This window comes from Pelophylax lessonae (genome assembly GCF_965119305.1).
Source record: "Pelophylax lessonae genome assembly, chromosome: 4".
NCBI lineage: Eukaryota > Metazoa > Chordata > Amphibia > Anura > Ranidae > Pelophylax > Pelophylax lessonae.
Genome location: NC_138771.1, coordinates 574,609,395 through 574,637,300, shown reverse-complemented (window position 1 = coordinate 574,637,300; position 27,906 = coordinate 574,609,395). Strand labels below are relative to the sequence as shown.

The window sequence follows — 27,906 nt, the reverse complement described above, 5'->3', positions numbered from 1 at the left end:
CACAATAGATTCCAATGCTGGCTGCAGTGGCATGGGATCCCTGATAACCTAAGTGTATCAGTAAGAAGGGGGGGGGGGATATTTTAGAAAAACGCACACTGTCACTGTGCCTTGAATGAGCAACATGACAGTATCTTTACATAATAAACAAGCAAAAAATTGGGGGAGCAAACCCTGAACATGTATACCTAAAGCCGGCGCATCTTTACATAAGCTGAAGTCTGCCCCCCTTACGTACAGATGAACTGTACGAGACCCATCTCTATCTATATAGTAGCAGAGTGGGGAAACTAGATAACTTCTAAGTGGGTAAAAATCAAGCAGCAGCGAGGATAATGCTTTCACAAATCCTTCAACCAAAAATCTTTAGTTGAATAGCCCTTTAACCATGTAAACCGTATGGCCCTGGTAGGACCCTTTCCAAAACACAATATTTTCCCCTAAAGCATGAAAAAGCACACAGAAATCTTACCTTCGGGCTCGCTTTGCTGCACTAGTAGAACCTCCATCTTGTTGCTTGCGCTTTGCTCCTCTACCTTTTGCAGAGCTGGCAGCTGCTGAGCCTACAAGGCAACAATAAAAAAACAATGAGAGAAAAATAAAAAATCTACGTGGCGAAAAAAAAAAAAAAAAAAAAACGGTCACAGGCATATTCAGAGGATTTCCTAAAGGACTATTACAGGTCAAAAAGTCAATAAAACAGCTAAATTTATATAAAAAAAAAATAAATAATAATAATAATAATAATCGAAAACGCATGTTTTTATTAAATGATCTTGGCATACAAGTCCAGGAACAGAGGTACAACTGGTAACAGTATAGCTGGTGGCACAGTAATGTAAAACCACAAGGTATACAGCAACTGGAAAAGAGGGAAGTATCTTGCATAGAAATCCAAAAATCACAATTTAGGACAGTATATATTCATATCTATGGCACACAAGACATACCTGGACAACCACAAAAAAATAAATATGCAAAGAAATGCTTGGTTCCACAAGAACACCTAAACCCAAAATTTCACACACACACACACACGAACAACAATCTATTCACATGTATCAGGGGACTGCAGCAATCTATCCCAAAATCTTGTATTTGTTGGGGTACTCCCTATACAAATAACCAAATTTCTTAAGAGAAGGAATTGTTGATGTCAGCTATCCAAGCCTGTGGCGTAGGTGTCAGAGAGCTTGCATCCATCCACAGGCAATGAGCTTTCCAGCTGCAAATAAGGTTTCCTGAAGGAATGTAGTCATATTTGTCAAGAAACAAGGGCTTAGGTGTAGAGAAAAAGTGGAGAACCCATCTGGTCGTGTAGAAATTGCATATTCTTTTCCCATAACTCTTGAATTCTAGGGCAATCCCATATAAGAGGACTAAACGTGCCAGGGGCTATTAGACATCTAGGGCACATTTAAAAAAAAAAATTGCCAGCCAAACAGGAGTCAAATATGCCCTATGTAGAATATACAGTTGTACCAGGCAGGCGAGAGATTTTGAGAGACACCTTTTCACAATTTTCCAAAATCTCACCCCATTCATCCAATTCCTCTATATCAGGTTTCCACTGAGGTTTAAGAGCAAAGGCCAACTTAGAGGCTGAGGGAGTAGAAGATTGTTAGAGATACACTATTGGGGCTCATCATGCAAGATCTCCAGAGTATCAGTAGGAGAATGGGGAGCTTAGTTGCAAATCGGGACCTGAGCACATGCCACAGTTGGATATCTGACCAGCATATAGATCAGAAGAGAAATCCCCCCCCCCCCCCCAAGTTGTCAAACATAAAACTTTATAGTATTTGTCAAATTTGTACGAAGTTCTCATTAAAACAAATTGCATGTGTACAAGAGGCTCCTTTTTGTTTTTACAAATGTAGAAACTTTTAAACCAAGAACATCAGAGAAGAAAATTTAAACTGTAGTGTAAAAGATGGATTAAGCTGTCCATTAGTGATAACATGGGAAACTTAAAAAAAATACCCTTAGCTATCTGCAACCCAGGGTCCAGGACCAGCTGCATTTCAGGCAAGTGCTTTGTATAACAAGGGGGTATAGGTATAAAGCCAGGGGGAGAGCCAGCTCCTAGATTCGCTTGTATTGTTAAGCAGGGCTGGCAGGAGAGGGTACTCCCAAGGAACCTTTGGGCCCTCCAAGTACATCAAGAAATGGATGTAGATGGGTAGATGCTTGGGACCCCCTTATCAGTGATTGGTAGCACAACTGATCTGATAATGTGATAGACATAGTTAGAGAAACTATATAGTACAGACCAAAAGCAAGTCAAGAGTTTAATATAAATTCAGCTGCCTAGATCTATGGATCGAGTGGCATGCAGATTTTCAGTAACAAGAGGAAAAAAAAAAAAAAAAAGCCATCTTTCTTCAGGTTTTCAGTAAAATTAAATAGACTTGGGATAGGATTACTTTAAACGATAATAAAAAAAAAAAAAAAAAAAAAAAAAAAAAAAAAAAAAGAAGTTTGACACGGGCTGTAACTTACTGCATAGCTCACATGCAGTTTTCTAGTCCTTATTCATATACAAAAAAAAAAAATTAGTATATTATATCATCTTTGTGTACAAGATCAACTTACCATTTAATCCTCCTGCAGTAGCCAATGCACTGCTCTGCTTCTGGTTGTCGTAAGCTGGACCGATATTTCCCAAATCCTTAAAAAAAAAAAATATAATATATAAAACTGCATTGCAATTCAGCATACAAAAAAAAAAAAAAAAGTCTTCATTCATAAAAAGGCAGGGCAAGAACTTGGTCTCAACAGAAAAACTCTAGGTCCGTTTTTCCTAAGATTTCTAATCACAGAATAACCCTTAATATTTTCAAGTCCCACAAAACCCCAGAAAAAAATAAATAAATAAATAATATGTATATATATATATATATATATATATATATATATATATATACACACATACACATACACATACATACAGTGGGTACGGAAAGTATTCAGACCCCCTTAAATTTTTCACTCTTTGTTATATTGCAGCCATTTGCTAAAATCATTTAGGTTCATTCTTCTTCCTCATGAATGTACACATAGCACCCCATATTGATAGAAAAACACAGAATTGTTGACATTGTTGCAGATTTATTAAAAAAGAAAAATTGAAATATCACATGGTCCTAAGTATTCAGACCCTTTGCTCGGTATTTAGTAGAAGCCCCCTTTTGATCCAATACAGCCAGGAGTCTTTTTGGGAAAGATGCAACAAGTCTTTCACACCTGGATTTGGGAATCCTCTGCCATTTCTCCTTGCAGATCCTCTCCAGTTCTGTCAGGTTGGATGGTAAACGTTGGTGGACAGCCATTTTTAGGTCTCTCCAGAGATGCTCAATTGGGTTTAAGTCAGGGCTCTGGCTGGGCCATTCAAGAACAGTCACGGAGTTGTTGTGAAGCCACTCCTTCCGTTATTTTAGCTGTGTGCTTAGGGTCATTGTCTTGTTGGAAGGTAAACCTTTGGCCCAGTCTGAGGTCCAGAGTAGAGCTGCACGATTAATCGTATGAAAATCGCGATCTCCATTCACCCCCCCTGACGATCTAAACCTGACTTATGCTCGATTCTTTGCATAGCTGAGGGAGCAGAGAAAACAGCTGTGGAAAACTCCCAGTAACTAAACAAAATGATTACATTGTATTCTTTTGTATCGCAAACTCCATGCGGGCTTTCATGTGTCTTACACTGTGGAGAGGCTTCCGTCGGGCCACTCTGCCATAAAGCCCCGACTGGTGGAGGGCTGCAGTGATGGTTGACTTTCTACAACTTTTTCCCATCTCCTGACTGCATCTCTGGAGCTCAGCCACAGTGATCTTTGGGTTCTTCTTTACCTCTCTCACCAAGGCTCTTCTCCCCCGATAGCTCAGTTTGGCCGGACGGCCAGCTCTAGGAAGGGTTCTGGTCGTCCCAAACGTCTTCCATTTGAGGATTATGGAGGCCACTGTGCTCTTAGGAACCTTAAGTGCAGCAGAAATCTTTTTGTAACCTTGGCCAGATCTGTGCCTTGCCTCAATTCTGTCTCTGAGCTCTTCAGGCAGTTCCTTTGACCTCATGATTCTCATTTGCTCTGACGTGCATTGTGATCTGGAAGGTCTTATATAGACAGGTGTGTGGCTTTCCTAATCAAGTCCAATCAGTATAATCAAACACAGCTGGACTCAAATGAAGGTGTAGAACCATCTCAAGGATGATCAGAAGAAATGGAAAGCACCCGAGTTAAATATATGAGTGTCACAGCAAAGGGTCTGAATACTTAGGACCATGTGATATTTCAGTTTTTCTTTTTTAATAAATCTGCAACAATGTCAACAATTCTGTGTTTTTCTATCAATATGGGGTGCTATGTGTACATTCATGAGGAAGAAGAATGAACCTAAATGATTTTAGCAAATGGCTGCAATATAACAAAGAGTGAAAAATTTAAGGGGGTCTGAATACTTTCCGTACCCACTGTATATATATATATATATATATATATATATATATATATATATATATATATATATATATATATATATATATATATATATATATATATATATTTGCAGCTGTCTCCCCATAAAATGACCCAGTATGTATATTCATTCAAAATCATTTTTATCCAATGTCGTAAAAAATATGGATAATTTCTAAGAAACTTGTGAATTGCCAACATAGTATATTTTAACCAGTTGCCGACCGCCCCAGGCAGATATATTGCGGCAGGGCAGCTCAGCTGCGCAAAATCACGTACATCTACGTGATTTTGTGCATGCGGTCTGTGTTTAGACACAGCAGGAGGCGGGCAAACAGCAATAGCTGCCGGCCTCCTGCGATCGTCAGAGAAACTGACAGAAGACCCGTCTGCTTATGTAAACAAAACAGGCGAGTCTTCTGTCACACAGGCAGGGAGAGTTCAGAAGCTAAGCTGAAACCCCGATCTCTGTGCCTGTCACAGAGCCCTTCCCCCCCACAGTGAGTAAGCACATTTAGGCATACATTAACCCCTTTGATCACCCCCAGTGTTAACCCCTTCCCTGCCAGTGTTATTTATACACTATCAATGCATATTATTTAGCACTGATCACTGTATTAATGCCACAAAAGGAATGGTAGCAAGAAAGCTAGAAAAAGATTGGGAAGGAAACCCAAGCGGTATAGGCTAAAAAATGAATATCTTTATTGAAAAAATATATATACAAAACGGAACACATCCATCGGCAATAAGTCACAACAAGGACATACATTTTCTAAAAATTACCAGTATTACCTGCAATGTTCCGGACCAGCTGACTACAATTGTCTCAGGCCCTTACATCCAGGATTTTTGCTACTGAACCTGCTTCCAAATCTACAGCTCTTGGCTTATTACAAAGGAAGCCGGATGACACCTACCTCCAAGCAGGATCAATGGATGACGATTGGGAAATCAAGGCGTCCGAGCAGTGAGTGAATACTTCCAAATTACATTTCCTTTATATTGGTGAACCCCGCAGGGTCCCTGCATTTTCGCCTGCATCCCTTATCTCCACTTACCATGGATATGATCATTTGCTGATATGGATTTTGCACTTATTTTCACTAAAGCCACATTTGCTTAGTTTGAAGCTAACTTGTGGAGGGACTACAACCATAATCCCATGCAATCATTGACCCATGCATCCTAGTTGGATTTTTTACAAGGACAGCCTATTGTCCGTCATTTGTACATCTCAATTGTCTTAGCTTGATTGGATGCCTCTCTTGCTGTGCATGGTGCCTACAACTCTATATCGATTGGAGGTAGAAAGATACCTTTTCAGGTTTTTCATATATGACAGTGGACTGCACTCACCAGTTTATATCATCTGTATCAGCCTGATTGGATGCATCTCTTGCTGTGTATGGTGCCTACAACTCTATCGATTGGAGGTAGAAAGATACCTTTTCAGGTTTTTTTTATTATGTGACAGAGAGGACTGCACCCACCAGTCCATATCATCTGTTTTTTCACTGGATGAATCATTGGCTTGCATGATCTATATGTTTTTTTCATTTTCCTTATACACGAACTGGCCAGTTATTAGGATTCCTTTCATCAGTGATTTCCATTAGCAGCTCAGTACCTTGATTGCATGAATACATCTAATTGGTTTCTAATGACCCATACACTTGACCATTGCGGATTAGATTGGATGTTAGCTCTGTGAATTTAGCTGAAAGTGTTTTCACAGACATTCATGATGCCACCTAGTAGCCAGTAAAGCACTTAGTTCACTGTTGCTTCCATATCACATCCAACCTAACCAGCGCAGCATGGTATCATCAGGTCTATGAAATGTCTATTGTTCAGTTTGCTTTTGTCATTTAACCTGCTACACCACTTGGTTAATTTTAGTAAATGTATGTATGTCCTTGTTGTGACTTATTGCCGATAGATGTGTTCCGTTTTGTATATATATTTTTTCAAATAAAGATATTCATTTTTTAGCCTATACCTCTTGGGTTTCCTTCCCAATCTTTTTCTAGCTTTCTTGCTACCATTCCTTTTGTTACAGGTAACTAATTATTGGGAACCCCACACCCCCTTTTTTTTGAAGGGGTGAGACGGTGAGGCTATTATCTCCCTGTGGCACCCCAGCTCAGTCTGGTTTTTGCTGTTTGATTCATTGTATTAATGCCACTGGTCCCCAAAAAGTGTAAAAAATGTCAGTAAGGGGTCCGATCTGTCCACCGCAATGTCACAGTCCCGCTAGAAAAATCACTGATCGCTGCCATTTCCTATTAAAAAATAAAAAAAAAGTCCAAAAATCTACCCCGTAGTTTTGTGCAAACCAACTAAAATACGCTTTTTGGGATTTTTTTTACCAAAAATATGTAGCAGAATACAAATTGGCCTAAAATGATAATTAGTTTTAATTTTTTTATTGGGAATGTTTTATAGCAGAGAGTAAAAAATTGTCGCTTTTTTTTGTTTATAGCACAAAATCTAAAAACCCCAGAGGTGATGAAATTCCACCAAAAGAAAGCTCTATTTGTGTGTGTGTGGGGGGGGGGGGAGGATATCAATTGTATTTGATTACAACGTCGCACGACCACGCAATTTTTCGCTACAGTAAGGCAGTGCCGAAAAATGGCCCGGTCATTAAGCGGGGGTAAAACTTTCCGGAGCTGCGGTGGTTAACATTACCCTTTCCTCCATTTAAGACTGAAAACATTGGGATAATCCCTGGAGTCTCATTCTGTTCCTTTAAAGACAGATATACAAAGCGGGTAGAGGATTTCCCTCTTCTTACTTGATCAAGGAGGCCAAATTTCGGATAATCATCTTCTGGGTCTTTGCTGCCTGGGTCCGGGTGTTCTTTCACTAAAAACACATCTCGCTCTTTAGTCTGAAACAGAGGTCAATACAATGCTCACATTGGGGTCTTCTAGACACTGCATTGGACAACCATTGCATAAACTCACAAGAAACCTATGAAAGAATTAGGAGAGCCATCTCATCACAAAAAATAAAAATCTAGCCGTCTTGCCAACTCTAGCTATTATACAAAATATTAGAAGCCCTAGAGCAGTTTGCATGACATTAGAAATAGGAACTGGAAATTGCGAATTGCATGTAATTTAGGACATAAGCACTTTATGACTGCATTATATGGGATCATATTATATAGCTCTTTGGTATCGGCATAGATGCCATAGGATAGAATTTATATTATCTGCCTAACCACTTGCTTCTGGGCACTTCTACCCCCTTTCTAACCAAGGACAGAAACTTCAATAAAAAAATGCATTTCTGCATGCGTTGTTAGAAGATTTTCAAGTTCGTTCGTAACTTTTCTTCACGAATTTTGACCAAAATTTATACGGACTACATAGCTTTTGTAAAAATAACCCGAATCAGTATATATTATTTGGTTTTGTGAAAGTTATAGTCTACAAGATATGGTGCCAATCATTGAAAATGGATTACACATGATGTACCGACAGCCCACCTCATTCCTTGAGACACTAACAAGACAAGACAGTACAAATACCCCCCAAATTAACCCTTTTTGGACAGTAGACATTTCAATGTATTTAGTAAGAGGCATTGTGAGTTTTTTTAAGTTGTAATTTCTCACAATTCTTTGTAAAATGAAGGTTTTTTTTTTTTTTAACAAAATCGTCATATTAGCAGGATATTTCTCACACACTGTATAGGCATACTAGCAACTACAAGCCAAAACACATTCTGTTACTCTTCCCCAAGTATGGAGATACCCCGTGTGAGACTTTCACAGCCTAGCCAGAGACCCAACATGCAAGGAGTACCTTCAGGCGTTCTAGTGCAATAAATTACCCATCTGATTTCTTGACTATCTATTACACTTTAAAAAGCCTTGGAGCACCAAGCCAATGAAACGCCCACAAAATGCCCCCATTTTGGAATGGAAAGCAAACACCAACGCATATTCTACGAGGCATGAGGAGTCATTCTCCCCCCCCCACACAAGTTTTTGGAAAGTGTGGATTTTTTTTTTTTTCACGGCACTGATAAGGATGGCACTGATGGGCACTCACTCAGATGGTACTGTAGGAGAACTGAAGGGCACTCAGGATCGTGCAAGCTTACACTGCTACAGCGTGTGAGGAGAGAGAAACAGCAGCAGTGCAAGCTGAATTGGCCATGACGCCTAGTTGACAAGTGATTGCTCAGTCATTGGACGGAGAGATCATGTGGTAAAGGGCCACTGTGATTGGCCCTTTACCCTGACCTGTGATGCACTGGGTCCAGAGGGCCAGGAGGCATGTGAGCACATATGGCAGCTTTCCGTTGGTATACAAAAAGGTATATTACATACAGGTCAGTGCCTTGAAAATATGAACGTCAATGATGAACAGTCCAACAAGTAACCTAAAATCAACGTAAAATCTTTTTTTTGGAGTCCCATTGAGGGACAGAGGAATTGACACTTTAGACTGTCAGGTTAAACTGCTACCTAGGAGAAAAAAATTTGGGCCAGCATGGGTTAAAACTGAGCATTTAGAACTGCCCAGTGACGCTACAGGAAGGAGAAGAGGACCCCAGCCGGAAATACTAAATTAGATATATACAAGCATAAAAAAAATTGAGGAGAGGGAAGGTTAAGGAGGAGCTGCAACATCCTTCATATTTTCTCAGTACTGGAAAATCTTGGCTCGAAATTCCAATAATGGTCATCACCTATAATGCCATCACAAAGAACGACCGTAAATAAATAAAAACCCCACAGTAAACCACTAAACATTTGCTAGCTTAAAAAAAAAAAAAAAAAAAAAAAGTGGATTTCAGATGCTATATTTTGTGGGACAGAAAGTGAAATACAACACTTTTGTTGCCTATTGGATCCTAGAATATAGCAAGTAACCAATGAATATTGACCAGTGGTGGTCAACTTGCTTGATATGGGGGGGGGGGGGGGGTTTCAAGTGTAGCCCAGGAGATCACTAAAGGGCAGCAAATAACGTTTGGTGCTAGAGACTGCTGGCCCTGTGCCAGAGATGCTTCTGGACTGCTAACATGCTAGATTGGGGACATTCAGGATAGTCAGACTGGAGACGTTACATGAGACCTCTAGAGACCATTACTTTAACAAGGCAATAGGGAAACACATAAGTGTCTGCAGGGGTCTCCAGGTTTGGCACCAGGGATCTTGACACTAATCTGTTATCCTCTGCATTATAGAATGAAAAATGAATGAAAATCGTGCACCCAAAAATACATTTGCTATTTCACTTAGAAGACATTTACCATAGTTTTCACAATACTGTTTGGCCAGGACAGCTTTCCCGGTCTCTGTCGAGTGGTCAGACTTTCCCAATACTTGTCGATAAATGGAATTATGTCCTGCAAAGAACAGAGCAGTATTATACTGTAAGCACACTCGAGTAAGCATACTCTAAACACATGATTTAAATCGTTTTCACATTGTAACAGATTACCTTGTCTTTGGAAAACATAGTCTTTGGATGCTCATCCTTGTTTCTAGACTGCCACGTTAGGTTTGCTAAAGCAGTGAGACACATTTCCTTCAAATCTGCAAATATTAGATTAGGGTTGGTTGTTGTTCCAAGAGGCCACACCCCAAACAAACTGTTAGAGAATTACAGAACAAACTACTAACACTTTTGTAAATGCTGGTATAGAGCAAAACACAGGATTTCCCCAAAGCTACAACCCACTGTGCTTAGCAGGTCAGCCAGCCACTGAAGCAAATAGTAGGCGGTCAGATAGCTTTTAGAATATATGCATTCTTACAGGAATAAGGCTAGGTTTACATTTATGCGGTCTCCGTGTGCCCCGTTTTCATTTATTCAAATTATTTTTTAAAATCACAGCTACACAAAAACCTCATGGCCCTATGCATTTCCTTGCACTGAAAAATGTGCCGCATTTCCCCCATGCGTGGGGTGCTATTTAGCAGAAGTGTGGGGGGGTAGCATTAATTCTTAATAGTAGTGAGTTTTTCCTGCAGGAATGTGTGCGATATACATACAGTCCTACACCTGCATATATGTGAACCTAGGTTAAGGGACCTTAAAGTGGAGTTCTGGCCTCAAAAATCGGAAAAAAAAAAAATCTATTTTGGCCTTTGCTGAGTGCAACCTGAAAAAGAAATGGATGCTGCCGATTTTTTTTTTGGTCACTTGCCTTATTATAGAAGAAAATATACTCACCTTCCTTTCACTTCCTCCCTCTGCGGCCGTGGCCCGCACCGTCTCTTCCGGTTTGCGATGACTCCTGGTAGCTGAACGTCATCGCTCCCAGAAGTCAATGCGCCTGCACCAGCCCCACACATCACTTCTGGTGCAGGCGCGGCATTCCCTGCTAAACAGCTTCTGGGCATGCCCAGAAGCTGTGCAGGGATGCCGCGCCTACACCGGAAGTGACGAGCGGGGCTAGTGCAGTGCATTGTGGGACTCCGACGTCACGGAAGAGGACACGAAGAGGGACGCTGCGGCTTCAGCTGCCCACACCTGAGATGGCAGTGCTGGAGAAGAACTTTTCAAAGTAAGTATTTCTTCTTACAGGTAAGTGCGACCCGGGACAGTTCAGAAGCTATCCATTATGGAATGTACTAGCCCCGACTGTCCCGGGGGTATTTTTAGCTAAAATTGACCCCCGAGGCCGGAACTCTGCTTTAAAGTACTTGTAAACTACTTGTAAACATTAGACAAAATAGGATATGAACAAAGCATAGCCCCTCTATAGTGTGTACTTGGCTCGATAAAGAGCGCTAGGTGTTATTTCTATCTGCTGCTTCATTCCTCTGCCATGAGCATAAATCACTTCTGACAACATTTCCTGACATCAAGAGAAAAAGGAGGATAGGGAGGGAACTGCAGCTGATTGACAGCCTCAGCTCTGTTCCTGTGTCCCTTCCCTCCAATCAGCTTTCAGATCTCCTCACTAAGCCCTGCAGAGTGTAACTTCAGCTCTCACTTATGAGGTCCAGCAGTACTGATACACTAAGCCTTGGATCTTAGGCTGCTACAAGGAACTTAGAAAAAAAAAAAAAAAAGAAGGGGACAGTCCCCCATATGCTTGTCCTGACACAAACTGTGTCACTTCCCTAATGAACATTGTGAGAAAATATTAAAACATCAATGGGTCCTATACCTCCCTGTCCATCCCACATTTACAATGACTTACTGGCTTGCTTTCTCAGAAAGTAGGTGTTCCCGCTGTGATGGCATACATTACAATGGAAGCTGTAGTTTGTCATAAATGGAAGACAAGACCTAAAAAAAAAAAAAATAATTAATAATCCATTATTAGTGCATATTCTCAGCTACCTTTACGAATCACTTTTTATTTGAAACATCCAAGAGAATAGGAGCACATACGTTGTATCTATACCAAATGTCTCTGCTCCAAACCACTTCAGGCAGATGCCACATTGAAGCTCGATCTCGCCAAGCTGCCGTCCATTCTCCTCATCAACCGATCCGGTCTGAGTATCCATGGTTTCACCGTCTGCTGTAGAGTCCTGGGGACAATTCAAAGAGGATATCATGATAGGAACTTTTTTTTTCTAAAACACCAATTCTGGACACCATATTAAAGAGGTGTGTCATTTGTCCCAGCACTACCCTAAATGGCTGACTCAGCAGCTGATGCTGGGCCCCCTTCCCCACTTTCAGAGAAAATAATCTCTATTAGAAGTGATATGTATTTGCACATATGCAAGGGGGGGGGGGATGTGGATTATAATCTAGTTTGTGTAAAAAAAAATATAAAATATATACATAATTTATATTCCCTCCCTGGATTAAATCACAACAATCTCACCGGATGATCTGGACGACATCTGCATGCGCTGCGCTAGCACCAAATGCTCATGTACATGAATGCAAATTTTATAGGATTACAACACCGAGAAAAAAAAAAAGTCAGTCGCCCCAATTTGTGCCTTTGTCAACATAGCAGTCTTTTCTTATTGGTATGCCAATAATCTCTGCAAACCACCTTTGCAATTTATGCGTGTTGCAATCTAGCATTAAAGGGTAATAAAGCTCTCCTAAAGTAAAATATACATTTCACTAAGTTACATAAAAGTCACTCGTGTGATATTTTAATAAAAGTCACTCGTGTGATATCATTTTAATCTTATAGACACAGACTGGTTTTGTTTTTTGCTGTTTAAGGGTATGCAAAATATAGACCGGCTGCTGTGGAAAAAATTACTATTTTTTACCATTTATTCACAATACATATGTATTACTACTACAGGTATTTAAAGTCCCTGCCTTCAAGGATCTTACAACTGAAGGTTCCTACCTCATATGCATACTAGGGCCAATGTAGAAAGGAACCAGTTAAACCTACCAGCATGGTCTTTGAAGTGTGGCAAACCAGAATACCTGAAGGGAAACCCACGCAGGCACAGGGGGAACATGCAAACTCCAGGCAGATAGTGTCAGGCTCGGTATGCAAACCAATATCTCCGTCTGCAGAAGTGCTTTCCACTAAGCCACAGTGCTGCCCCAATACAAGGACATATAGTAGGGCTAAAAAAACTAATAGATTAATCAGTCAGCTGATTGGTTGGCCTGTATACAGAATGCATTATTTGTTTAGATATCAGGAAATACAGTGAAGTACAGTGAAGCACACCGTCCATAGATGTCAGAAGATACAGTGCAGCACACATACACCTCAATACATGTCAGTAAGTGCCTGAGAACTTGTGAATGTGTGAGGAGCAATGCCTCATGGGACATGTAGTCCTGGGCAGGAAGTGAGTGGTTCTAAAAGGCAGAAGTTTTTTTAACATAGAAGTTTTTTTTTACCTTGCTATAGGGGTACTATGAAGGCAGGAGGAGCAAGTAGCATTGGTGGGAGACCCCAGAAGAGGAGGATCGGGGCTGCTCTGTGCAAAACCCATTACACATAACATGTTTGTAAAAAAAAAAAAACACTTTAAAGCGGAGTTCCAGCCTTTTCTGTGTTTATTAAAAGTCAGCAGCTACAAAAAGTGTAGCTGCTGACTTTTAACAGACACTCACCTGTCCCACGGTCCAGTGATTCGGGCGCCCAAAGCCTTGATCCTCTCCCTCTGGTCTCGGCGGCGCTGGCATCACTGGTGTGGGCACCCGGCTGTGACAGTTTGCAGCTGCCCAACAACAAATTAGCCCCCCCCCCCCCCAAAAAAAAAAAAATGCAAATCGCAGCAAAATCACGGGCGCAAAAATGCAAACGCACAGCAAAAAGCACTGCAGAAATGGATCAAAAGCAAACTGCATGTGTGTGAACCGAGCCTTATGCTGCCCATACATGTATAGATTTTTGGATGAGAATATTCTTATGAAAAATCTTTGTACATTCGCTGAATGAAAGGATGTAATTTGAAAAATGTTTTACTTGGTTTTAAAATGAATGTAATTTCTGAACCAAAAACCACATACACTGCCTGAACATTCCTTTGACCAAGAAGTTTTCTATTCCGCCCCTTCGAATTTTCCCATCACTGTGGTAGAAAGCGAACGTCAATTTGACCCCCACTAACGATTAGCAAATTGAACGAATGTTCTTAGGAAGACATTGTTTTTGTATGGCCAGCATAGCTGACAGCTGGTGCAAGAAGCTTTTATCAAGCCACCTGCCTATGACAAGAGTCTGTCATACAGAATATATTACAGTTCTGTCAAAAAAAACAAAAAAAAAAAACCAAACACCTTGTAAAGCGGTGCAGCTATTGTTCTGGGATGCCGTCATGACGGCGCACCAGAACAGCCTCTCACGCGCCCCAAGCGTGTTGCTAGGACACGGCGCGACCCCAATCTAGTTAAAGAGCCAATGATCTGACTCTTTACCCAGGTGATCGGCTGTGTCCAATCACAGCCGGTCACATGTAATTGAGAAAGTTCCATTATTCGGCTCTCCTCGCCTCACACTGTCAGAGTATGAGGCGAGGAGAGCCGATCAGCAGCTCCTTCTCATAGGGGAGGCTAGGACAGGAAATCAGGGCACTGAACATCAACTGGAGACTGTGCAGAGAACAGAAACCCAACTGATAAGAGGCACGTAGGTGCTCCGCTAGGAGGATAGATTAGAGCAGTGGTTCTCAACTCCGGTCCTCAGGACCCACTAACAGGCCAGATTTTAAGTATTACCTTGGGGAGATGCAACCTGGAATATGGCAACCACTGAGCAGCAAATTATATCACCTGTGATGTATTTCAGTTATCTTGCAAGCCTGGCCTGTTAGTGGGTCCTGAGGACAGGAGTGGAGAACCACTGGAATAGAGGAACTGAATTTATTAATCGCTTGAGAAGGAGATTAAGGGGGGATATGATCAACATGTAAAAATACATAAGGGGTCCATATAGTGAATATTGTGTTGGGTTATTCACTTTAAGGTCATCACAGAGGACAAGGGGGCACTCATTAAATCTAGAGGAAAAGATTTTGTCTCTAAATACCGAAAGGTTTTTTTCACATTAAGAGCTCCGAAAATGTGGAATAGACTCCCCTCCAGAGGTGGTTCTGGCCAGCTCAGTAGATTGTTTTAAAAGGCCTGGATGCTTTCCTGGTTGTAGATAATATAACTGGGTATTAATATTTACAGGTAAAGTTCATCCAGGAAATATCAGATTGCCTCTCGAGGATCAGGATGGAATTTTTTACCCCCTGCTGTAGCAAATTGGATCATGCTTTGCTGTGATTTTTCGCCTTCCTCTGGATCAACTGTAGGTATAGGATTGTGTATATGGGATTGTTTGGTTGAGCTATATGGACTTGTGTCGGTTTTAGGTTTCTTTACAATGAGGTTTTGCTGCCCTTTAAAAAAATTGGTAGAGAGTTATCAATTCTCTAATTCTTCTTTTAATACTTACAGCTGTGTCATGCTCTACAGAGCCAAGCAGTGTCTTTTCCATTAAAGAACAATCCCTGCCGAATCCCAACCATGGCAGTTTCCACAAACCATTCCAAACAGGATCTAATTGACACATACTCATCACCACAAAACGACAGTCAGTGCCCCGGTACAGATTTACAGTCTTGGACAGTGGTGTCAAGATCTAGAGTCCCTCAATGATGAAGAATGGGATCAAGCTTTAGAAAACCAGTAATCCAGGTCTCCTTATCCTCCTCACAGCACTTGACCCAACTGTTTATTATCCATAGGGCTCACTATACTCCACACAAACTGCACTCCTGGGGGAAGGCGAACTCCCCATGATGTCCAGAATGTACTATGGCCACGGTTACCCTTATTCATATGCTATGGCACTGCCCCATGCTACATCGCTATTGGGAGTATATTTTTACCACCTAAATACTCCATGTTACACACATGCATGATCAGACCCAAAAGGTAGCTCTTAGGGGTTATGCCAGAAGACATTCTTCGATTGGACACACATTTAATGTGGCCATGGTCCCTGTGTATAGCCCGTAAAAACTCATATTGCAGAAATAGATATCACCTACTCCACCAAAATGCACTCGATGGGCAGAGGCTATTAACGTAAATTTACGGAGTAAGGAGTTGACCTATAAACACAGGAACTGCAAAAAAAATAAATCAGAGGAGGGGGGCAAAGAAGAAGCTTGGCTGATGAATGCCATTTCAAAACAATAGAAGAGGGAAGTGGAGACAATAGCCCTCATGAAGAGTTTTCGAACCCGCCCAAATGATTTTCACACCAAGGATTCTTATTTTTGTCTAGATTTAGACTTTAAAATGGACCCCAATCCCCATCACCTGGAGACAGTTTTAGTCAGCCATCATCTATTCAACTGAATGGAGAAGAGAATACAGACACCTTAGGTTAATTTACCAAGCTCTCATTCACACTAGCAAATGGGGCCATCAATGGGGGGGCTGACAGCTCCCATGCCATAATCACAAGTATTTGAATGCAATTGCTTATGGAGCAGTAACCTGCAGGTGATTTGGCCCTGGCTGTAGTCAATGGCCACAATTAGCTGAGGGAGCTGTCAGCCTCCCATTTATTTCAATAATATTTCCCTTATGCATCTAGCGTCCCCAGATCTTAGTGAACGACATGAAGACCTGATGACTTCCATCATCCAATCGTTTGCAAGCAAAAATGCTGCTTTTTTTACCCCTTCAGCACATTCACAAAGCTGTGGGACAAATTTCCTTGCAAAGCGAACACTTATTTGTTTATCTCAGGGGAAAGAATGGTTACCAAGCAGGGTAAAATACCACCACCCCTCTATGCTAGAGCGGTTGTCTGAAAATAGCTAGTTCACAGGACAGTGAACTTATGTCAATGGCTGACTTTAAGTGGGCCTGCTAACAAATCAATATAGGAAAAAACAAGAAAAGAGCCATGCAATGCGTCCAAATATGTCCTGTAAAACAATATAGGAGAAATTGCTATACTAGAATTTTTTTTGTCAATGTCTCTGAACGTATATATCAGTAATCTAAAATAAAAACCACGTCTTTAGTAAATCAGACGCTTAATGTGGTTTAGTGAGCTTTGTTTTACTGCAGCAACCGGTCACAACTTAGTAAATGCAGCATTTCAATCAACAGCTTATTTTATGGCAGCTTCCCTACATCCACATCCACTTTGGGAACAGTAGGCCACAACTTTTTTTTTTAAATCCGCGGTGGTGCAAAACTAAAACGAAAAAACATGATAAGTGAACACAAAAAGTTGCATGTGAACACACACAAAAAAGTGCACTTAGGGGTGTGCTTTGTCCCCCCCCCTGAAGGGGTAGGACCTCTACCCTAATCCCCTGAGGAGCAAGGCCCCTGACAGACCCATTCTTCTGGGCAGCCGAAGCCGCACCCGAATACTAGGTCGAGGGGCTCTCCCAAAGAGACCCCCCAGGGACAGAAGGAAGGAACCAGAAGGCCACACATCCTCCCCCTAGACTTCAGGGCAAGCCCGAGGATTCACACCCTCCATCCTAGTGAGAAAAAAAAACAAAAAAACACATAAGTGAAAGGTGACAAACGTGAGGAGAAAATAAATAAGTGGCCATGCATGGTGCACTGGCCGGGCCCTGAGGCCTGGTAACAAAAATTGCCCTGGACTTTAGCCAAAAGGCCCAGCCCTAAATGGCGCAGTGCAGAAAAAGTGTTTAGAGACTGTGAGCATGTGTCGGTTCACACATTGGGTTCCCACTCCCAAGTATATACTAAGAGCACTTCTGCGGCGACCACTCCCAGAGGGCACAGACACCGTGGACTCTCTGCCTTCCCAGCCCATGGCCAGACAAGGTAGCAAGCTCAAATCGGGAGGTAGTGGACCCTTCCAGCTTTCTCTGGGAGAACTTACTCCCGGCCCCCCAATTACGCTCAGGCGCTCCGGTTTCAGTTTGTGCCGATACTAACCTTCCAGGTCCCCATCACTCCAGCAGGTTTGCATAGCCGCCACCCAACCCTGGTCGGGTCAGATGACAGCACAGCGCCCCCACTGGATCACTGATAAGAACAGATACAACACTTGATCTTAGGCAAAAGGCTGAGAAGCGATTTGGTTCATCTCAGGGGAAAGAATGGTTACCGAGCAGGGTAAAATACCACCAACCCCCAACCAACAGCTCTTTGCTAGAGCGGTTGTCTGAAAATAGCTAGTTCATAGGACAGTGAACTTATGTCAATGGCTGACTTTAAGTGGGCCTGCTATCAAATCAATATAGGAGAAATTGCTATACTAAAATATTTTTTTCAATGTCTCTGAACGTATATCTCAAGTCAAATAATCTAAAATAAAAACAACGACTTTAGTAAATCAGACGCTTACTGTGGTTTAGTGAGCTTTGTTTTACTGCATCAGTAACTGGTCACAACTCAGTAAATGCAGCATTTCAATCCACAGCTTATTTTCTGGTAGTTTCCCTACTACACCCACAGCCACTTTGGGAACAGTAGGCCACAACTATCACATCAAGATAGTGGAAGCTTTCCCCTTCCAAGTGTGTGATCAGCGTCACACTCCTTTATAGCTGCCCATGTACCCAACAGGAAAAGGTAAGGGATTAAATTAGTGGTTTCACTCTACCTACCAAAGCATCTTTCTCGTTGGAAGATTCAGTGTCCAGTCCTGCCGCTGAGCCCAGTTGAAGCGAGTCACTGCAATTAAAGAAAATAGTTCATTTTTTTTTCCATATTATAAAAATATATTTTAATTTAAACCCTGTTCCTGGGTCTTAGCGAAGAGAAGTGAATAGGATTGTCAAGGGTTCAGAGCCTAATAATTAAAGCAAAGTCCATCTTTCATGTTAAAAACCATATTTATCCTGCACTGCCCCCCCCCCAGGCTGACACATCAGATCTGAATTTATTGTGGCTGTGCGTAGCCTGTACTTCATCAATTAAGCAGGTAAAAGGTCTAGGAGTTGATTCTAAGTGTGGTATTTGAATTTGGAATCTATATCATGCTTTCAAAAGAAGCTGTTCCCATGTAAGGCTTCAAAAACAAAACAAATCCATCAGAGATAGCAGCACCATTAAGAGTGGCCAAATGAACCGTTTGGTACATTCTGAGGAAAGAAGAATGCAGTGGTGAGCTCAGCAACAATAAAAAGGCCTGGACGTCCACGGTGGTGGTTGATCGCAGGATCCTCTCTTTGGTTAAGAAAAAAAAAAAAAAAAAAACAAACCTTCACATCATCCAGACAAGTGAAGGACGCTCCAGGAGGTGACCGTATTGTTAAAGTCTACAATCAAGAGAAGACTTCACGAAAGCAAATACAGAGGGTTCACCACAAGGAGCAAACCATTCATAGGCCTGAAGAATAGAAAAGCTAGATTAGACTTTGCTAAAAAAAAAAAATTTAAATAATCTAAAAAAAGCCAGATCAGTTCTGGAAAAGCATTCTTTGGACTGGTGAAACTAAAGCCCCGTACACACGATCAGATCAGATTTAAAATTAAAAAATTTTATAGCCTGCACATCAGGATTTTGTCAGCCGAAAAGTCGGAGTTGGCTGTCGAAAGCACCATACTAACAATGCTAAAATCGGCAGATCGGTCGTCGGACAAATTTTCCCATTGTGTGTACGGGCCTTAAATTTAAACTGTATCAGAATGATGGGAAGAAAAAAAAAAAAAAAAGTGTGGAGAAGGCTTGGAACAGCTCATGATCCAAAAGCACACAACATCTGTAAAAACATGGTGGAGGCAATGTGATGGCATGGGCATGCATGGCTTCAAGTGGCACTTGGTTATTGCAGAATATATCCGACTGCTTCGGTCACGTGTTTAGATATACTGTCAGCCCAGATTCAGCCAAATGCAGCAAAGTTGATTAGATGGTGCTTCACAGTACAGATGGACAATGATCCACAAACACACTGCAAAAGCAACCTAGGAGCTTTTGAAGGAAAAGAAGTGGAATATTCTGCAATGGCCGAGTCAATCACCAGATATGAACACAATTGAGCATACCTTGCTGAAGGTAAAACTATAGGCAGACCCACAAAGAACTACTGAAGACAGCTGCAGTTAGAGCCTGTTAGAGCCTGGCAAAGCATGACCCAGTCTTTGGTAATGTCCACCATGGGTTCCAGACTTCAGGCAGTCATTGCCAGTAAAGGATTCTCAAAAAAAATATTAAAAATTAACATTTTATTTAGGATTTTACTAATCTGTCCAAATACATTTGAGCCCCTAAAAATGTAGGGGGGACTATACAAAAATTGTTGCAGTTCCTAAGTTGTTTACTTTCTATTTATGTTCAACCCCTTGAATTCATGCTGAAAGTCTGCACTTCACATTCATTTGGATTGTTTTGTTTTAATTTTATTCTGGTGGCATACAGAGCCAACAGTATAAAAATTGTGCTTGTCCCCAAATATATATGGAACTGTATATAGCCTACCTGCACACAGCACCTTGCATCTCCAGCCACATAAACATACAACCTATTTCACAGGTCTTATCCCTATGGATGCCCCGAAACATTGGGTGCCGAAAATAGGATTAGTCGGCATTTTGCTGATTGAATATAAAAAAGGGACGATAATGGTCGCTGAAAACGTGTGTGATTTTGCCACATTTAAGGTGTGTTTTTTTCATAGGTATTAAAAATGCAACGCGGGTGTGTTTTTAATGCATTTCAAATGGGGAGGTGCAGCAACCAGGATTTTTAACACCGCAATGGAACAGTGTTAAGACATACATAGTATTAAAGGAATGCATATTAAAGAAATGCATTTTTATTGTGCTTTTTTTGAATGAAAAAGTGATTCACAAACTGTTCAGTGTGAAAGCAGCCTTTTGGTTGAAAAAGTGCTGATAATGGCTGGAAAAATTTATTTATTTAGATTCATAAAATTAAATAAAAAATGTAATAATACATTTATATATATAAATCACGTTTGGGTGCCGTACATTCTAAATGGCATCCCAAACGCGGTACGATCTTACCATAATTTTGCACGATAGAATTGCAGCTGTATGTGCCTTTAACCACTTGCCGACTGCCGCACGACTATTTACGTCGGCAGTCAGCCCCTCACAGGCAGAGCGACGTAGGGCTACGTCACTAGCCTGTAAGGGTTTTGGGAGCGAGCGCGCGCCGCCAGAGGCGCGGTCACGGACCCCCCGCGTGTGTGCCCGGACATCGCACTCACGATCGGACTCGTCCGTGACAGCGGGAGAAAGGCAGGCGGCTAATGTAAACAAGCTGCCTTTCAGTTCTCCCTGTGTAAGAATGATGATCAAACGGTTCTACTATGTAGGACCGTTGATTACTGTACACATCAAGCCACCACCAATCACAGTTAGAAGCACGCCCCTAGGACACACTTAACCCCTCCCTCTCCAATACAGTTAACTCCTTCACTGCCAGTATCATTTTTACAGTAACAGTGCATATGTATAGCACTGATTACTGTAGTAATGACACTGGTAACCCCAAAGTGTCAAAAATGTCAGTCAAGGGTCCGATCTGTCCGCCTCAATGTCGCAGTCCCGCAAAAAAAAAAAAAAAAAATGCAGATCGCCGCCATTGCGCGTTAAAAAAAACAACAAAAATGACAAACATCTTTCCCTTTGTTAGTAAACTCAATAACTTTTGCGCAAACCAATCAAAATACGCTTTTTGCGATTTTTTTTTACCAAACATGGTAAAAAAAAAAAAATTGGCCTAAAATGTTAAAAAAATTTTGATTTTTACATTTTTTTTGGGGAATTTCATATAAAAAAAATTGTAATTTTTGCAAAATTGACGCTCTTTTTTTGTGTTAAAAAAAAAAAAATAAAAAAATAATCACACAGGTGATCAAATACCACCAAAACAAAGCTCTGTTTGTGGGGGAAAAAAGGACGCCAAATTTGTTTAGGTACAGCATCGCATGACCGCGCAATTGTCTGTTAAAGTCACGCAGTGCCGAATCGCAAAATAGGCCCTGGTCAGGAAGGGGGTACAATCTTCCGGGGCTTAAGTGGTTAAGTGCTTGCTGTGGGGGCACTCAACAGGAGGGATGAGCCAGGAGCACAGAAGTGGGACCCGAGAAGACGAGGATCCGGGCCACTCTGTGCAAAACCCAACTGCACAGGACAGGGAAGTACAAAGTTTGTTATTTTTAAAAACACACACACAAGACGATTTTAGCATCACTTTAACCCCTTCCCAGTCAGTGTCATTAGTACAGTGACAGTGCATATTTTTTTACACTGATCACTGTATTAGTACCACCCTAAATGTGTCAGTTAGTGCCCAATTTTCTGTTACAAAATCGCAGTCCCACTATGTCGCTGATCATTACTAGTAAATAAATAACAATATCCCATTGTTTGTAGACACTGTACCTTTTGGGCAAGCCAATCAATATACATTTATTGGAATTTTTTTTATCAACATCATGTAGCAGAATACATATTGGCCTAAATTTATGAAGAAATTCATTTTTTTTTTCCGCTCTTCTTTTTTGCTTCTATATTTAGTAGCATTTATGATGCATGTACCCCAATCCAACAGACCCTGAAGAAGCGGTCTCTCATGAAACATGTCGGGCACCTTTTTGGGCACTACTGTTACTACATTAGGCTGACCAGGCTCCAGTGTCATTAGCCAGCAAGGTTCTGTTCCAATAACTGCCCCTGTGTGTAGAAAACTACTGTGCTACTTACGTCTATGCTACTCGTTTTTCTTTTTTAAATATATTTGTATACTGTTTGTTGTATTTGTGAGAAATACAATTTTTAATATATTATTTTAATAAAATTTATTTGACCTTTTAATACATTGTCTTATCTATACATATTGGTCTCATGATGATAGATAGCAACGATGGGCAGCAATGACGGGGAGCCTTGATTGCCATCCCTGGTGGCCATACCTGGTGGCCATGGGTGGGCATCCCTGGTGGCTCTAGTGGCCCCCCCTCCAAAGGTCTGTACTGGTAATCAATGCTCTGATTACCAGTGCAGACCCCCCCCCCCTCACGAAAGCCGCAGATCGGCTCTCCTCTACTCGTGCCTGTCAGGCACGAACTGAGGAAAGCCGATCAACAGCTCTTCCTATTTACTATGTGAGCAGCTGTGATTGGACACAGCTGGCCACATGGTAAAGAGCCTACGTGAGTAGGCTCTTTACCGAGATTGGAGATGCGGTGTGTCAGAGTGACACACTGCAGCACCAATCCCCGCTCTGCGCGCCCCCCCCTGGCAGACGTCATATGACGGCAAGTTAGGATAATGCAACCACCTTCCCGCCGTCAATTCCCTATAGGGCGGGCGGGAAGTGCTTAAAGTAGCGCAGTGCCGTATCGCAAGAATGGCCTGGTCACGAAGGGGGGTAAATCTTCCGGAGGCCAATATATCGAGGGCCGATATTGACTTTTTCCGAAATATCTGTATCAGCCCCAAAACTGGCCGATATTCCAAATATTGAGTGAGAAGGCTGGAAGTTAGGGAGCGCTTCTGGTAATATTTGTATTAATGAAATCAGTCACAAACACCTGATGGTAAACGGCATAGTGGTGGGAAAAACTACACAGTTTATTGCATAAAATCAATAGAAGTTAAAAACACACACTGGGTCGGATGTCAGGCTGAGCCCATGTACTTGCCCCCACCGCCGATGTACTGCTAGCTGGGTTTCTGGCAAGTGTCAACGTCGCCAGCAGGCGTCCATGCAGTCACAAGGATGGATGGATGCTTGATGTGACAGGGCTCCGGGTGGACCAACGGTACACAGACCGATACAGGAAACACTTGCGCCGGACAGCTGAAGAGGTGGCGGCGCGGGAGATGACGTCACTTAACCGGCAAGAGTCACGGTGACGGGATCATTGGCTCTTCCACTGTAGGAATCGTAGGCTCTTCCTGTCTGTGGCCGGCACGGTGGAGTGACGTCACCTCCCATGCCGCCACCTCTTCAGCTGTCCAGCGCAAGTGTTTCCTGTATCGGTCTGTGTACCGTTGGTCCACCCGGAGCCCTGTCACATCGAGCATCCATCCATCCTTGGGACGGCACGGACGCCTGTTGGCAACATTGACACTGGAGTGAAGCCTTTAAGTTTTTTGCACTACTATGCCGTTTACCATCAGGTGTTTGTGACTGATTTCATTAAGGGTCCTTTCACACGGGCGCTCTGTATGTCCGTTTTTCATTCCATTTTTTTGCGGATAAAAAAAAAAAAACGGACATAATGTATGTCAATGGGATTGCGGGAATCCGCTGACAACCGATTTGCGTCCTTTCCGATCAGTTCCGTTTTTTGGAATGGAAGAGAACCCTATTTTTTTTCCCCGTTTAAAAAAAACGGAATGGACGCAAAAACGGATGTCAGCGGTGTCATCCGCAATCCCATTGACATACATTATCTCTGTTTATCATCCGCAAATGCGTGGGATGATAAACGGACATACGGTGTCATCCGTGTCCGTAAAAAAAAAAAAAAAAAAAGAGAAAGTGCCGGAGCGGATCATAAAACGGTCTGCCCCGTGTGAAAGGACCCTACAATTATTACCAGCGCTTCCTAACTTCCAGCCTTCTCACTGATGTGACTCTGCACCCAGGAGTCCCCATCGGAGCTGCTGAGGTTATACACAGGATTTTTATTCACTGGTCGTTTGGGCGCCCTGTTTCTTTGTCTGCAAGAGTACCGGTCAAGTAATAAAAATAGAATACAATATACATTCTTCTTTTTTTTTTTTTTTTTAAATGTACGAAAATATCGGCCAATATCGATATGCATTAGCAAAAATATTGGTTATCAGCAACGAAAAACCGATATCGGTCGATCAATTCAAACCGACAACTCTTCTTTTGGGAAACAAATGCGCACAGGGCAGCGGCCTATTAAAGTGAATGGGCTGCAACATGCGGAATGGTGTTGCATGTGGGAACGCCCGTTCCATCCACACGCATTGTGGCGGATTCAGATACACCTCACCCATACATGGATCGGTCACCTCACCCGTACATGGATCGGTCACCCATACATTGATCGGTCACCTCACCCATACATGGATAGGTCACCCATACATGGATCGGTCACCTCACCCGTACATGGATCGGTCACCCATACATGGATCAGTCACCCATACATGGATCAGTCACCCATACATGGATAGGTCACCTCACCCGTACATGGATCGGTCACCTCACCCGTACATGGATCGGTCACCCATACATGGATCAGTCACCCGTACATGGATAGGTCACCTCACCCATACATGGATCGGTCACCTCACCCGTACATGGATCGGTCACCTCACCCGTACATGGATCGGTCACCTCACCCGTACATGGATCGGTCACCCCACCCGTACATGGATCGGTCACCCCACCCGTACATGGATCGGTCACCCCACCCGTACATGGATCGGTCACCCCACCCATACATGGATCGGTCACCCCACCCATACATGGATCGGTCACCCCACCCATACATGGATCGGTCACCCCACCCATACATGGATCGGTCACCCCACCCATACATGGATCGGTCACCCCACCCATACATGGATCGGTCACCCCACCCATACATGGATCGGTCACCCCACCCATACATGGATCGGTCACCCCACCCATACATGGATCGGTCACCCCACCCATACATGGATCGGTCACCCCACCCATACATGGATCGGTCACCCCACCCATACATGGATCGGTCACCTCACCCATACATGGATCGGTCACCCATACATGGATCGGTCACCTCACCCGTACATGGATCGGTCACCTCACCCGTACATGGATCGGTCACCCATTCATGGATAGGTCACCTCACCCATACATGGATCGGTCACCCATACATGGATCGGTCACCCATACATGGATCGGTCACCCATACATGGATCAGTCACCCATACATGGATCAGTCACCCATACATGGATCAGTCACCCATACATGGATCAGTCACCCATACATGGATCAGTCACCTCACCCATACATGGATCGGTCACCTCACCCATACATGGATCGGTCACCTCACCCATACATGGATCGGTCACCCCACCCATACATGGATCGGTCACCTCACCCGTACATGGATCGGTCACCTCACCCGTACATGGATCGGTCACCCATTCATGGATAGGTCACCTCACCCATACATGGATCGGTCACCCATACATGGATCGGTCACCCATACATGGATCAGTCACCCATACATGGATCAGTCACCCATACATGGATCAGTCACCCATACATGGATCAGTCACCCATACATGGATCAGTCACCCATACATGGATCAGTCACCCATACATGGATCAGTCACCCATACATGGATCAGTCACCCATACATGGATCAGTCACCTCACCCATACATGGATCGGTCACCTCACCCATACATGGATCGGTCACCCCACCCATACATGGATCGGTCACCTCACCCGTACATGGATCGGTCACCTCACCCGTACATGGATCGGTCACCCATTCATGGATAGGTCACCTCACCCATACATGGATCGGTCACCCATACATGGATCGGTCACCTCACCCATACATGGATCGGTCACCCATACATGGATCAGTCACCCATACATGGATCGGTCACCTCACCCATACATGGATCGGTCACCTCACCCATACATGGATCGGTCACCCCACCCATACATGGATCGGTCACCCCACCCATACATGGATCGGTCACCCCACCCATACATGGATCGGTCACCCGTACATGGATAGGTCACCTCACCCATACATGGATCGGTCACCCATACATGGATCGGTCACCTCACCCATACATGGATCGGTCACCCATACATGGATCAGTCACCTCACCCGTACATGGATCGGTCACCTCACCCGTACATGGATCGGTCACCTCACCCGTACATGGATCGGTCACCTCACCCGTACATGGATCGGTCACCCCACCCGTACATGGATCGGTCACCCCACCCGTACATGGATCGGTCACCCCACCCGTACATGGATCGGTCACCCCACCCGTACATGGATCGGTCACCCCACCCGTACATGGATCGGTCACCCCACCCGTACATGGATCGGTCACCCCACCCATACATGGATCGGTCACCCCACCCATACATGGATCGGTCACCCCACCCATACATGGATCGGTCACCCCACCCATACATGGATCGGTCACCCCACCCATACATGGATCGGTCACCCCACCCATACATGGATCGGTCACCCCACCCATACATGGATCGGTCACCCCACCCATACATGGATCGGTCACCCCACCCATACATGGATCGGTCACCTCACCCATACATGGATCGGTCACCCATACATGGATCGGTCACCCATACATGGATCGGTCACCTCACCCATACATGGATCGGTCACCCCACCCATACATGGATCGGTCACCCCACCCATACATGGATCGGTCACCCCACCCATACATGGATCGGTCACCTCACCCGTACATGGATCGGTCACCTCACCCGTACATGGATCGGTCACCTCACCCGTACATGGATCGGTCACCCATTCATGGATAGGTCACCTCACCCATACATGGATCGGTCACCCATACATGGATCGGTCACCCATACATGGATCGGTCACCCATACATGGATCGGTCACCCATACATGGATCAGTCACCCATACATGGATCAGTCACCCATACATGGATCAGTCACCCATACATGGATCAGTCACCCATACATGGATCAGTCACCCATACATGGATCAGTCACCTCACCCATACATGGATCGGTCACCCTACCCATACATGGATCGGTCACCTCACCCGTACATGGATCGGTCACCTCACCCGTACATGGATCGGTCACCCATTCATGGATAGGTCACCTCACCCATACATGGATCGGTCACCCATACATGGATCGGTCACCCATACATGGATCGGTCACCCATACATGGATCAGTCACCCATACATGGATCAGTCACCCATACATGGATCAGTCACCCATACATGGATCAGTCACCCATACATGGATCGGTCACCCCACCCATACATGGATCGGTCACCCCACCCATACATGGATCGGTCACCCCAC

At 43.3% G+C, this 27,906-nt stretch overlaps 1 protein-coding gene across 1 annotated transcript in view; it reads right to left on the bottom strand.

The window, feature by feature from the left end:
- Positions 1 to 27,906, bottom strand: part of ASH2L (ASH2 like, histone lysine methyltransferase complex subunit) — a 65,024-nt gene that overhangs the window by 35,233 nt on the left and 1,885 nt on the right. The window contains exons 2-9 of the mRNA XM_082255224.1: positions 18,499 to 18,565; positions 11,846 to 11,988; positions 11,652 to 11,740; positions 9,941 to 10,035; positions 9,750 to 9,845; positions 7,273 to 7,368; positions 2,596 to 2,671; positions 473 to 563 (exon numbers count right to left, since the gene is read on the bottom strand). Coding sequence (XP_082111350.1) covers positions 473 to 563; positions 2,596 to 2,671; positions 7,273 to 7,368; positions 9,750 to 9,845; positions 9,941 to 10,035; positions 11,652 to 11,740; positions 11,846 to 11,964 — 662 coding nt within the window. The 5' untranslated portion in view covers positions 11,965 to 11,988; positions 18,499 to 18,565. The remainder of the gene's footprint in view (positions 1 to 472; positions 564 to 2,595; positions 2,672 to 7,272; positions 7,369 to 9,749; positions 9,846 to 9,940; positions 10,036 to 11,651; positions 11,741 to 11,845; positions 11,989 to 18,498; positions 18,566 to 27,906) is intronic.